This window comes from Vombatus ursinus, unplaced genomic scaffold, assembly GCF_900497805.2.
Source record: "Vombatus ursinus unplaced genomic scaffold, bare-nosed wombat genome assembly UNPS02014807.1, whole genome shotgun sequence".
Taxonomy (NCBI): Eukaryota; Metazoa; Chordata; class Mammalia; order Diprotodontia; family Vombatidae; genus Vombatus; species Vombatus ursinus.
In genome coordinates this window covers 40,315,383-40,328,751 of record NW_020954585.1, presented here as the reverse complement: position 1 = coordinate 40,328,751, position 13,369 = coordinate 40,315,383, and the positions used below count along the sequence as shown (strand labels likewise).

The 13,369-nt window shown below is 40.3% G+C and overlaps 2 protein-coding genes across 6 annotated transcripts in view; one reads left to right on the top strand and one right to left on the bottom strand.

Moving 5' to 3' along the window:
* The window catches only part of OSTF1 (osteoclast stimulating factor 1), a 63,416-nt gene extending 54,073 nt beyond the window's left edge, over positions 1–9,343 (bottom strand). The window contains exon 1 of the mRNA XM_027875051.1: positions 8,967–9,343. Within this exon, the coding sequence (XP_027730852.1) occupies positions 8,967–9,000 (34 nt within the window). The 5' untranslated portion in view covers positions 9,001–9,343. The remainder of the gene's footprint in view (positions 1–8,966) is intronic.
* A 208-nt stretch (positions 9,344–9,551) lies between these two features.
* NMRK1 (nicotinamide riboside kinase 1) overlaps positions 9,552–13,369 on the top strand; it is a 30,909-nt gene continuing 27,091 nt past the window's right edge. For all 5 annotated transcript variants that reach the window (XM_027875181.1, XM_027875178.1, XM_027875180.1 and 2 more), the window contains exon 1: positions 9,552–9,765. The gene's annotated coding sequence lies outside the window, so the exon portion shown is untranslated. The remainder of the gene's footprint in view (positions 9,766–13,369) is intronic.

The following is a 13,369-nucleotide window of genomic DNA, read 5'->3' as shown; positions in this document are numbered from 1 at the left end:
ACCACTTCTTGACCATCTACACTTCATATTGACTCCACTCAGGCCATCATGCTCATATTCCCAACCTTTTCAACCTAGGACTCAGCATTTGAGATGTCATGGGTTGTTTTGTTGTTGTTCAGTTGTATCCAACTCTTTGTGACCCTATTTTGGAGTTTTCTTAGCAAAAATACTGGAGTGGTTTGCCATTCCCTTCTCCAGCTCATTTTACAGATGAGGAAACTAAGGCAAACAGGGTTAAGTGACTTACCCAGGGTAACACAGCTAGTGCGTGTCTGAGAAAGGATTTGAACTCAGGAAGATGAGCCTTGCTGATTCTAGGCCTGGCACTCTATCCACCTACCTGTCTTGAGCTTTTACCTACTCTTAAACAAAAAAAAGTTTCCTCGAAAACAAGGTCTCCATGGACTTCCTAACCATCTCCACACCTTGTTGCTTCCCCTGTCTTCCTCCCTTCTCCCATTTTCAGATCTCTTTTATGTACGGTCTTCTCCCATTAGAATGTAAACTCCTACAGGATAGGGGCTGTTTGCTTGCTTTGTATCTATAACACCAATGCTCAGCACAATCCCTGGGCACAAAGAAAAAAAGTGCTTAATGAACGTTTTATTTCTCTCTACTACTTTGTGAGATGTCAAGCAAGTCACTTAAACTTTTTCAACATTGTTCCCTCAACTACCAAATGAGTATTAGACTTTCTTTGGATTAAGATTCCTCAGGATTATCACTAACACCAAAAAAGTTACCATGTTTCAGGTAACCTTATACACAGGGAGAAGTCAACCTTTCAGGAACACTAACACTGGTCACATTTTACCAAAAGATGAACACGTGAGTTGGTATAGCCAGTTATAGTTGAAAGAGTTAGGGTGTTATTAGCTGTATGACCTCAGGCAAGTCACTCAATGTCTCTAAGCTCAGAGTTCCCTACCTGTCAAAAGAGAGTAATAGATGCTCCACAGGGCTGTGGTAGAAAAAGTATTTTTAAAAATCTTACAGCACTATAAAACCATCAATTATTTGCTGTTGTTCAGTCGTTTTTCAGTCATGTCCAACTGTTCTCAACCCCTTTTTTGGGGTTTTCTTGGCAAAGATACCATAGTAGTTTGCCATTTCCTTCTCTAGCTCATTTTACAGATGAGGAAACTGAAATAAACAGGGTTAAGTGACTTGCCCTGGGGTTATACAGCTAGTAAGTATCTGAAGCTGGATTTGAACCCAGATCTTCCTGAATCCAGGCCAGGCACTCTATCCACTTCATCACCAAGCACCTATCATGAAACCCTTAAAACTACACTGAATATCCCCAGCAACCCTAACTTCAGAGTATTTTCAATCTTTGCACCCAGGACAAAGAGTGGACATACAGTCTTTGGACCTCTCCTCCCCCAGAAGTGTGGGTTTGATCAGTTTACCTAAAACATAATTGCGGCTACTCTAAAGAAGGTCTTGAAAGGAAGATTAGTTTCCAGTCTATGGTAGCCTGTGAGTGGGGATAAATTGATTCAGTGGATTCAAAAAATTTGTTCACCACAAAAAGAAAATTTAGACTTTCTCTTCGATCTAATACAGAGCCCCCAAGAAATGGATCCCTGTCGAGGCACTCCTTCAGATATTGAGGGAGGGCCGTCCTAGAGAGGGTTTCCTAGAGGTGACTGCTGGGCTAGAAAGCTAGTCTCCAAAACCTAACTCAGGCTACTGGAGGAAGTTAGTTAGTGTAATGGAATAAAGTGATGAATTTGGAATCAGAAAGACCTGGGTTTGAATCTTGCCTTAATCATTTAATAACTGTGTAACCCTAGTCAAATCCTATAACCTAAGCCTCAGTTTCTCCATTTATAAAATGTGGATAATAACATCATCTACCTTACAGAGAGATTGTGAGGAACAATCAAATGAGATAATAAATTCGAAGCACTTTGAAAACCTTAAGGTACTATGTAAATGTTAGCTGCCATCACTATACTAGCAACTAAAAATAGTTGAGACCTACCTCCAGCCTCCCTAATAAACTTAAAACAGGGTTAGGAAAGTCCCATACCAGGTACGTATTTACTGGTCTAAATTCTTTAACCAAAGGATTCTCCTTTTCTTTCTTTCTTTTTTCTTTTTTTTTTTAAGCAAAAAAAATATAGCAAGGTAAGGTTTATGTCATAATATCCTAGAAAAATGCTGAGAAGTTAAATTCTGTTAAAGTGTGGGTACTATGGCCTTTTCTTTTCTCTAAACAACAAACTGAGAAATGTACAATGTGCTAGTCCAAAGTCTACAGAAGGCTAAATATAAAGAGGAAGTGATTGTCAGGAAGAGGAAAAAGGAGATGGTATTGGGCAGTAAGTAGCAACCATGAATTCTATTTAGTGTCATGCACAGACTCTCTTCAACCCTGGAGATTGCACTTTAAACACACAGCTAACTATTAATAGTCTAATAAAATAAAATAAAATAAAAAGCCTTAGATGTAGACTGCTAAGGTACATGTAAATGTCTCCCACACTTCGGAACATCCTAGTTCTGCATAAACTGTCATAGATGGTGAATGATTTTCTCTGCATAGATTTTGTATCTACTTATAGATGTGTGTGTTATTTCCCCTGCTCGCAGGTAAGTTGCTTGAGGGAAGAGATTTTTTGTTTTGTCTTTGAACAGTGCCAAGTATATTCAAGGGGTTTAATAAATGTTTAGCAAATTGCTTATCAATCAACTTATCCAGTTCACTTTTCCATTTACGAAAACAAAGGTCCTGACTCTGAATAGAACAAAGCACCTATGAAGCTGACTAAACTCGGCTACTCATAATGTACTTATCTGCATATTAACAGTGACTGGGTCTTACCAGTATGGTGTCTCTTTTTTAGGGGGTAAAGAACAAAAAAATAGCATTTAAAAGACATGTGCACAGATTCTGAAAGTGACCAAACAGTCCTTAAAACTATTTACCTTTCCTAAGAACTAGTCAAATTGGAAGCTCTCAGATGGCAAAAGCTAGATTTCCTCGTTCTTTTGTACAGTGAGTTTCCAGTACGGTTGAATGGAAGCAAAATAGAGGCTTTTTGAAATTAATTTTTAAAAAAATCATCAATTCACACTGAATATCCCTTGTTATTATATTATGCATGCTACCACTTTTAAATTGTACTTATACCATGATAATATTTGATCTAAAATAAATAACTTTACTTATTCCCAACAATTCCCCCCAAGCATTTGATTAATTTCTCATTGATATTAATCCACCACCAAATTCCCGGTGAAATGTCTCACCCAAAGGCATTGAGGTAGACCTGGGTTCTTAGATGCTAGACAAGGGGAGCTTAAGCTCTGGCTGGTGGGTCCTACTCAAAATGGAAAGATTTGGTGATGGATTTATCTACCTTCAGATCAGCACAGTGAAATTTGGAGAGGTTTGTAACCAGGAAGTTGGTAAGCTTCTTGAGGGCATGGGGCTGTTTTTGTCGTTCTTTGTAACTCTAAGGCTTAACACAGTTGAGCGCTTAGTAAGCACTTAATACATGCCAAGGATTGAAAAAGAACAGAGGCTTCAAGAAATTGCTTCAAAGGAAGGACAGATGGTAGTGGCTAGGGTTACCATTAATTCAAACTGACAGGAAGTGTCACTTTGGTCACTGTTACTTTGCATACAATGAGATTAGAGCATGGTTATCCAACTGCTCCCTTACCCCACCTTTTGTCCATCAGTTTAGGGCACTTTCAGAGGTTGCATCTGCATAAATAGTGTTATGCCTTTACAAAGGGTTAGAACAAAACTCAGCTTCCAATAACTTTATTATCTAATGAATTAATCCATAAGAAAGAGAAATATTGAAAAAGCAAATAGAAAATGACAGTCATGGGAAGTGAGTGGATAAAGATGGCCTGTGCATTAGAATAACTAAGGATTCTAAAATCTCTTTTAAGAGAATTTCCACTGGTTTTTGATGTAAACAAGATATACACATTTTGGATTTAAATTGCTCATGATTTGAATTTCACAGAAAATCTGACTGATTCATTTATCAAGGGTTTAGTTTTTTGTCTGTTTTTTTTTTCTAATCTAACTTGAGATTTCACCAGGAGACTAAGATATCTGTGGTATGGAAATTTCCTCAACCAAAGTAGATCTAACTGTCTGTAATTTATATTTTAATAGAGTTGCCTAGAGAACTGAGAAATAAAGTGACTTGCCCATGGCCACACAACTTGTATCCACTATTCATGCTGCCTCTACAAGAGATTAGTATATGGTTAAAATGACAAATAACACCAAAAATAATAACTTCCAGGGGTAACTAACACATAGAATGATAAATCTAGAACTGGAAGGAACCTTAGGGTCATCTGTTCCAACAACTTTATTTTACAGATGAGGACATGAGGCTCAGAAAAAGTGACTTGCCCAAGGTCACATAGGCAGTAATAGATTGAGACAGAACCCGGAATCTATAGCCTCAAATCCAGAGATCTTTCCAATGCTGCATCACTGACTCTGTTTTAGTTGATTTTTCCCACCAAAAATGTAATTTAAGCAGAATTCTTCAGTTTTTATGATTTAATCATGAATGCTAGAATGATTTTTAAAGTGTAATTTTAGCTTTTCTGATTTAATTTAAATTTCATTCTCTGTATTACACATCTTTTTCATTAAATAATAACCAAAGACATGAAATATTTATGATGTTTTGCTTTCATCCATAAAGTCAATATGTCATTAGGAAAAAAACAGTGCAGGTCCATCCACAACAAGGCTTGAGGCTCACAACTAAAAATTTTTATCTTTGTCAAACTTGCTTAAATATTAAATTTCTTACAAAATTCAGCTCCTGAAATAATTTCTTCTAAACCTCATTCTTTACATTAAGTATTGAGATAAAGTTTGTAAAAAGAGTGTTCTTAGATATCAAACCTTTGTCTTCTATGCTCTGACATGCTAAACAAATTTACTTATTCCTCTCCAGCCTTCAGAATGCAAAAGGGGCTAAAAATAGTAAAACTGCTGGTATAGGAGTATTTTTAGAGAGTATTTTTACAGAAATGGGGAGGAGAGGACAGGGAAGACACAGACTTTGGGTTTGGGTCTGGGATATATCCAATTTAACAAGTACATATTAAAGACCTACTATATAAAAAAGCACTATGCAGGGGATGTGCTAAGGAATAGAAGTGATGGTGACAAATATAAGTATTACCTCACCCTTGGCTCCGAAGGATTTTAAAAGCTTGAAGCAAAGATAAGAAAGAACACAAACAACTCTAAGTCAGAATGTGATAAGTGCTGCAATAAAGGTACAAACAATGCACATGGCTAGGGATGGGAATTGAAGCTGTGATTTCATTGACTGAGGTAATTCCTTTGACCAAAAGTAGCTTAGGTATGGTCTCTGCAATTTATAGTCTTAGAAAGTTGCAAGGGGTATTAAAAGGTTAAGTGACTTGCTCAGGGTCACATATGTACACATGAGAGGCTAGACTTAAGTTAGCTCCAAGGCTGATTCTTCTCCACAGAAGAGAAGGAAGGAGGAAAGGAGAGAGGAAGGGATAGAGAAGGGGGGAAAGAGGAAATAGCATTTTTTAGTTGTTTTTCAGTAGTGTCTGACTATGACCCCATTTTGGGTTTTCTTAGCAAAGATTTTGGAGTGGTTTGCCATTTCCTTCTCCAGCTCATTTTACAGATGAGGAAACTGAGGCGAACAGGATTAGGTGACTTGTCCAGGGTCACAGAGCTAGTAAGTGTGGCTAATAAGCCAGATTTGAACTCAGGATTTTCCTGACTTCAGGCCCTGCACTTATCTACCTACTGTACCATGTAGAGCATTTATAAATAAATGACTTATAGATGCTAGGCTAAGCACTAGTCATACAAATGAAAGTAAAAAGAAAGATAGTCCCTGCCCTCAAGGAGCCTACAGTCTACTTGGCGTTTGAGCCAGGCCTTGAAAAATAAAATTTCAACAAGCAAAGAGACTGGTGGGAGGAGAGTTCATGATCTGAGAATTCAAGGTAGAGATACGAAAGCATGAGCAAAGGCAGAGGTATAATAAGATAGGAGAAGCAGAGAAAAACAAGTAGTGGGGAAATGCTGTAGAGCTAGAGTTAGAGTAAGAACATGAAGGGCCCCAAAAGCTAAACTCCCAAGTTTGATATATATTTAGGGGTGGGGAACCAGCAGAGGTCACATATGGCCCTCTAGGTCCTCAGGTGTGGCCCTTTAACTGAATCCAAACTTCACAGAACAAATCCCCTTAATAAAAACATTTGTTCTGTAAAACCTGGACTCAGTCAAAAGGCCGAACCCAAGGTTCATAACTGTCTACCTACAACTAACTGTAAAAGTCTATCAAGGAGTTACTTGATATTTTTAAGCAGGGGAATAACCAAATGATCACAATTGTGCTTTAAGATACTAGCTCTAGCAAGTGCGAAAGATGGATTAGAGCAGAGAAAACTGGGCAGACCACTACGGAGACTATTGCAATAGTCCAGACAAGGAAGAAATAAGATCCTGAAATAGGTGGTAGCAGTGAGAACAGAAAACAAGAGAATGAAATATTGATCCATATTAGTGGGGTTTAATGGTAGTAGACGAATAGTGCCAATGTGAATGAGTACAATGGCTCAAGTTTAAGAACTAGAGATTCCTAATCTCCCATAAAAACAAAAAGAGGCTGAGTGACAGATCCCATGCCACGATACTAATCCATTAAACAAGTTCAAAAAAAAAAGTAACAGCCTTTTTTTTTTCCTGACTCATACAGAAGTAAGGAACAGACATCATCATAGACATTACTTAAATTGCCTCTAGACAAAGAGCATTTGATCAATTTCCAGGGTTTTGTTTTTTTTTTTAATAATTGAGTACCAAAGAATAACAAGGCATTATTTTCATTTGATAAGCTGCTCTCTCCTGGCAAAGAAAACCAAATATCCAATGGCAAAATTTGATTTCTTGCCTAAAATACTTTCAAGTCCCACTATTTCACTATTAAGCATAATGGGAGATAGCGGAAAAGATAGGAGGACTGGGAGTCAAGATAACATATATGTGACCCTAAGCAAGTCACTAAACTGATTTAACTTGAGTTAACTCATCCATAAAATGGGTATAACTGTAGTAGTGCTTGTCCTACCCTAGCTTACAGGACGGTCACGAGCAAATGCTTTGTAAAGCAGAAAACTTGAAATCAGTACATAAAAATATTGAGTTATTATTCACATCCGGTCTTTGGTCAAAATAATAACATAGTCTATATCACTCTTCTTTTAGTATGGCCTTCTTGTCAATAATTACTTCACAGTTTTAGGAATTCATCTATGTCATCACCATTCCCTCCTCTGACCACTCGGTCTCTCCACTGCCTACGTGGATGCTGTTCATGAGTTGGTATGGCCAAAAAAAACCCTATTATCTGGTGCTGAGTCTGTCTGAAGTAGGCTGGTCCTGGGACAACCAACAGATTCTGAGTCCTTTGCCAAGCCCATATGCAAACCATTTTCAGCATGGTAGACCATAACAGGACATATGCATAGCCTTCAAGGATCTGAGATTACTTCCACCCAGCAGGAGGCACAGGGTTTAGATTCAGTAAGGTCTATCCAAATTTAAATCCCAAGAAACTTGTAAAAACTTTGGCAACCAATAATTTTTAGAAGAGAGGCAGCTTGGCTCAATAGCTTAGCGGGGAAGGGCTCCAAGACACTCGTTCATTTGTCACAGATCTGTTGTGTGACCCTGGGAAAATCATTTAACCTCTCAGTAACACAGACTAAAAATTTCAGAGAAACTGCTAATACACTGGTAAATGAAATCTCCTCACTGGGAGTACTGGCATTCACCGATGAAATCACGAGCGTAGTAAAAGAATTTATTTCAAATAAAAGGAATTTATACTATTCTTATTTCCCATTTTTTTTTAAAGGAGGAAAACCATATCATGTTTGCAAACACTATAAACTTAGGGAGAAAATGCAAGAATGAAGGATATGTAGAATAAAATCAAAATCCTTTAAATTCCTGAATATACCAATAGAAAAAAATGTATTCTAAACTTTGATGACACGTTTATTAAAGTTCAGCAACATGGAATTGCAAAAATCCCCCAAATTAATAATTCCTACTTTCTTGGCCATTCATTAGTATCCCACTGAAACACACTAGATTCAGAAACCAGCTGTCCCTTTCTTCCTCTCTCCAAAGGTCACAAAACCCTTCGGTAGCGATGATAACAGTTTGCTAATGAATAAGGACTATCTGCCAAGGCAGTCTCTCTACCTCTCTACCTCAAGCATCCCTCCCTTCTTTCAATAATTCTCCACTCGGGATAGCAGGCTCCTCCTCTCCAACCGGATCTGCCAGAAGTATCCCCTTTCCCCCCATATTCACCCTGATGCTTTTATTGCGTATATATAAAAGTGACAGCTTCGAGCGGTAATGGTCAAAGCTGCCGGAATTTTTCCGGCCTTAAAGCATTAGGCCGCTGGAGTTTGCTAAAAGCTTTCCAAAAATGAACCCAAGATCAATTGAGTGTATTTGCTCTTCCTTCCGGAGAAGTCCCTAAGGACTCTATACTTACCTCACCTCACCCCACCCACCATGCACTTCCCACTTTTAGGTCCGTCACTATTCTTCACCGTGACACAATCAAAAAAAAAAAAAAAGGAAGTATCTTTAAAAGTCGTTTGGAAAAAATTTTTTAGAGCTATAATCAGTCGATTGGCATTATCTTACTAGATATCCCTCCAAGAACTTTGGAAAGTTGCTAATGTGTGCACCCACACCCAGTCTCAAAACTCTCGTGTCATCAAAAAAAATCCTATCATTTCTTGAACTTAAAAGTCATCGACAACCATCCAAAATGGATCGATCTTAAAAGAGAAGACTCGGGCCAAGCAAGCCCCCTATCCCAGTGGCAGCGCAAGGAAGCAGAGGGGAGGACGAGAAGGGGGACTAGGGTCGAGCGCCCCTCCCTTACCTGGCTTGACTGGCTTAGGTGGCGGCTTCGACATCTCTCCTGCTGGGGCGGCTAATCCGAAAGCCCGGGAGAGGGAGTAGACAAAGTACAGCGCTCCGTGCTCTACAAAGTTTTAGTATGGATCCCCGGCCACTCTCTTCTTCCGTCCCTCCGAGATTGGCCGAGCCCACTTCTCCTCGAAAGAGAAAAAGACTTGAAGGACGGTTTCCTCCAAGTTGTTCTCAGGGTCGCGAACGCACGACAAGGGAGAGCTTGGTCAATGAGGAAGTGAACGCTACATCAGCAAAAGCTAATTGGTTCGCGGGCCCGGAGCCCTCCAGCTGCAGCAGCAGCAAATGCATACAGCAGAGATGCGGAAGCGGCTGCGGCCGCGGCGGCAGCAGCAGCCCAGCCCCAAGTCGAGCCCAGGCGAAACTAAACGGGCCCGGGAGAGAGCGCGCGAGCGAACGAGAGCGCGGGCACAGGCGGCGCGCGCCCGGCCTCTCAGCAGGCGCCTCGCGCGCAGCACCAAAGCGCGCAACCCGATCTGGGACCAGGGTGCGGGCGCGCGTCTCGCTGCGGGCTGAGGCCCCGCCCCCAGGCCGGAGCAGGGGCGGAGGGTAACCTGAAGAGGCCAGTGGCCTGTGCACAGCGGCCGCCCCCGGAAGGTGCCGGAGTCCCCAGGCTTTCCGCGTGCTGGTTGCGAGGGTCTGAGCTGATTGCACTAATTGACTGCTTGCACTGAATGTTGCTCGTGCCCTCTGGAGTACCAGGGGCGAAGTGGTGCCTGCTTGGGACTGCGGAACCCTCCGGCGCCCAGGTGAGTACCCGATCAGTGCGGCGCTGCCACTGCGGCGTCCGCTCGGAGTCTTCTCCCGGGTGCTCGATTTGCAAGACGCTTGGCAAGTGCGCTGCATCCATTTAGGAGTGCCTCGGTAAAGGGTGACATCTAGGACCTTCTTCGGGAGGGTCTGATAATGGCGCACTTGTAGAGGCGGATGTTGTTGTCACCGTGAGTATTCCACTGGGAGAGCTGCCTCCTAGCGTGGGAATAGAGGACGGGTCTTAGAGGCAGGAGGACCTGGATTCGAGTCATCGTGGGCAAGTCACTTAACCTCTTAGTGACCAAGCAATTCTCTTAAGTTCAAATTACCAAAAAGTAGCCCTTCTTCATTGGTGGAGAAAGTTTCCACACCGTGTGGTTACTTCCCAAAGGAGTGAAATCACGGTTCCCCAATTTTGTCACCACCACCTCTCTGTAAAATAAGTAAATGATTATTGGAGAATTCCTAATAATCTAAGCTATCTAGGAATTGGGCTGCTTCTGTTGCTAATAAGCTTCTCATCACTGGAAGTCTTCCAGCAACTGGTTATATGTGTTGTGGAGAGGGTTATTTTTCAACCATGAGTTGGATTAGATTGCTTCTGTGACTTTAAAGGTCATAGGCTTGTAGATTTAGAGCTGAAAGGTACCTTAGAGGCCATTTAGGCCAGCCTTTTGATTTTGCAGATGAGGAAACTGACTTGCTCAAGGTCACTTAAGTAGTAAGCTTTGGAGGTGCAATTTCCTCCCAAGTCCTCAGACTCCAGAGTCGGTGTCCTTTCGTTTACATTCTTATTACCTCCAAAAAGGTAGCAATATCAGTAAGTACTAACCCATATACCTTCTTTCTAAAAAATTTTCATGAATATAATCTTCAAATGAACTGGGAACATCATTGTTGAAGGTATGAGGATTTCTACAAATTCTACGGCAAACTGCATCTTTACTGAATGGTATGGAGAATAAAAAGATCCCAATGTGCTTGTTATTTGATGTTTTGCGGGGGAAGCAGTTGAAAACTCAGCTCCGGGGGGGCAGCTAGGTGGCACAGTGGATAGAGCACCGGCCCTGAAATCAGGAGGACCTGAGTTCAAATTCACCCTCAGACCAAACACTTGACACGTACTAGCTGTGTGACCCTGGGTAAGTCACTTAACCCCAATTGCCTAACAAGAGAAAAAAAAAAAGAAAACTCTGCTCCAGTGAAGTGCCTCTATACATAAATAAAATTTGTACAAAATTCCTTGAAACATCTAACAGAGGCATTAATATCAGATTAATATCAAGCAAGTCAGAAACCAGGCAGGAACCAGGCAGGCATTCTACTTAAGGTGTTTGCCAGTATCATGCAGTACAGGATCCAAATGGAAGAGCCATTCCCAACAGTCTTCTAAAAATCACCCATTTGCGGGTGACGTTCTGCTGAGTACATCAAGCTTTGTGACATTTTACAGACTTCCTCCCCTACCCCAACAAGATCTATAATCACTTCTGAAGCTTGGGTCTAACTATCCACACAGTTTAAAAAAAAAAAAAAAACAAATGAATGAAGCACACCTGCTATTCAGAAGAAGCCATCTAATTGGACGTCAGGTCCATATTGCTGATCCATCATTACGTTGTTGTCGTTGTTTGTTTTTGGTTCTTGAAGAGCACCATGAGGTCAGAAAAATGATGCCAAGATTTGCAAGTGAATTGGATTTAAGTGAGGGAAGGCTGTGCAAGGTCACCAGCCTCACTTTCTCCTCCAGAGCCATCTGGGTCCAGTGGTAAGATATGGATCAGGATGACTGAGGGTGCTCCTGGGCCCCCACTCCATCATTACATACACCTTGGATAAACACTTAGATTTGTTAATGAGCCAGGCTTAAAACTGAATAGAAGGGAAAAAATGGGGATGGATTGCCTTTGGAAAAAATTATGTAGTGCTTTTAATGACCCAAAGCTTCTCTCAGAAAAAAAAGTCCCATCATTTTTACTCCAGTATTCTCTTTTATTTGAGAAAGAGTCATCCAATATTAATATTTATACAGTTGTACTTTGCTTGAATTGAAAATGTATCAAAGATATCACATAACACCTATGCAAATAAAGGATGGGGAATGACCAAAGAGGGGAAAAGATGGGGGGAGAGAGGGAGATACCTGTGGCAGGTAGAGAGGGCTGAGGTTAAATTTTACAAGTTGAGTATGAGTTAGCAGTGGCTGGCCGTTGTGAAAAATGCCAACCAAAATCATGCTTTCACTATATGCTGCGTTTATAACTTCCTTCTTAAAATTTTTATAAATACGCTTTAAATGGATGTGGAAGAAACTAAAGCAGGACATAAGAATAATAACAAGGATAATTAAGATGGCAAATAGGTCTTAAGAGTACAGTTTAAAACAATTGGTATTGTTTTAGTTTAGATAAGGGAAAGCTAAAATGTGGTTTTAATTGAAGTATAGGGTTGTTTTTTTGTTTTTTAACATAGGAATGCTGAGCAGGTATTTTCCATGTCTTTGGAAGACAAAACAGGTGGAAATTGACTTAAATGAAAGTGACAAAGATTGTAATTAGACATAGGGAAGAAACAAATTGACTATTATAGTAATAAAACCGTAGAATGACTCCTGAGAGGTTGAGCTATCTTGGATAAACTAAAGGATAAGGCATGAAAAGGTATTTTTTCAGTGCCGTCTATTTGCAAGGTATTGTGCTAGGTGATGAGAGAAATATAAAGAGTATGAGATACCCACCACAACTTATTTTATAAACCTTTTCAAACCTCCCAAGGTTTCGTCATCCTCCACCCTTTCAGTTGAGAACCTTCACTCATCTTCCACTGAAAAAATTTTTTAAAGAATAATTTGTGGAAAGTTTGCCCTTCTCTTCTTCATCCCCCATCACCCAGATGCTTTCTTCGACTCTCTCCTCCTTCACTCTTCACATGAAAGGACACGTGTCCTTTCCCCCCGGCAAAGCTAATGCTGGGTGTGCAAGTGATCCCATTCCACCCCACCTTGCTCCCTCTGCCATACTGACTGTCTCATTTGTCTTCATTCTCTCCCTGTTCACTGTCTGCCTATAAACCTGGTCATATTACCCCATCATCAAAAAACTGTTGCTAGATCCATCTATCTTCACTATCATCCCTTATCTCGCCTTCCTTTTTTTTCCTAACATTTAAATTTGTTATTTATTTTTAACATTTTTTAAAAATTTTGAGTTTCAAATTTTCTTCCTTCCTCCCACCCCCTCCCACGTTCTCTCATATCGACTGAGAGGGCAAGTAATATAATATAAATTATATATATGAAATCATGCAAAACGTATTTCCATATTAGCCATATTTTTTCTTTTTTTAAAGAAAAATAAGGGGAGAAAGTTATACTTCAATTTGCACTCAGACTTCATCAATTCTCTCTTTGGAGGTGGATGTCCTTTTTTTCATCATAAGTCCTTTGGAACTGTCTCTGATCATTGTATTAGTCAGAGTAGCCAAGTCTTTCTTAGCTGATCATCATTACAACATTGCTATTATTGTGTACAATGATCTCCCAGTTCTTCTCACTGCACTTTGTATCTGTTCATATAGTTCTTCCCATGTCTTTCTGAAATC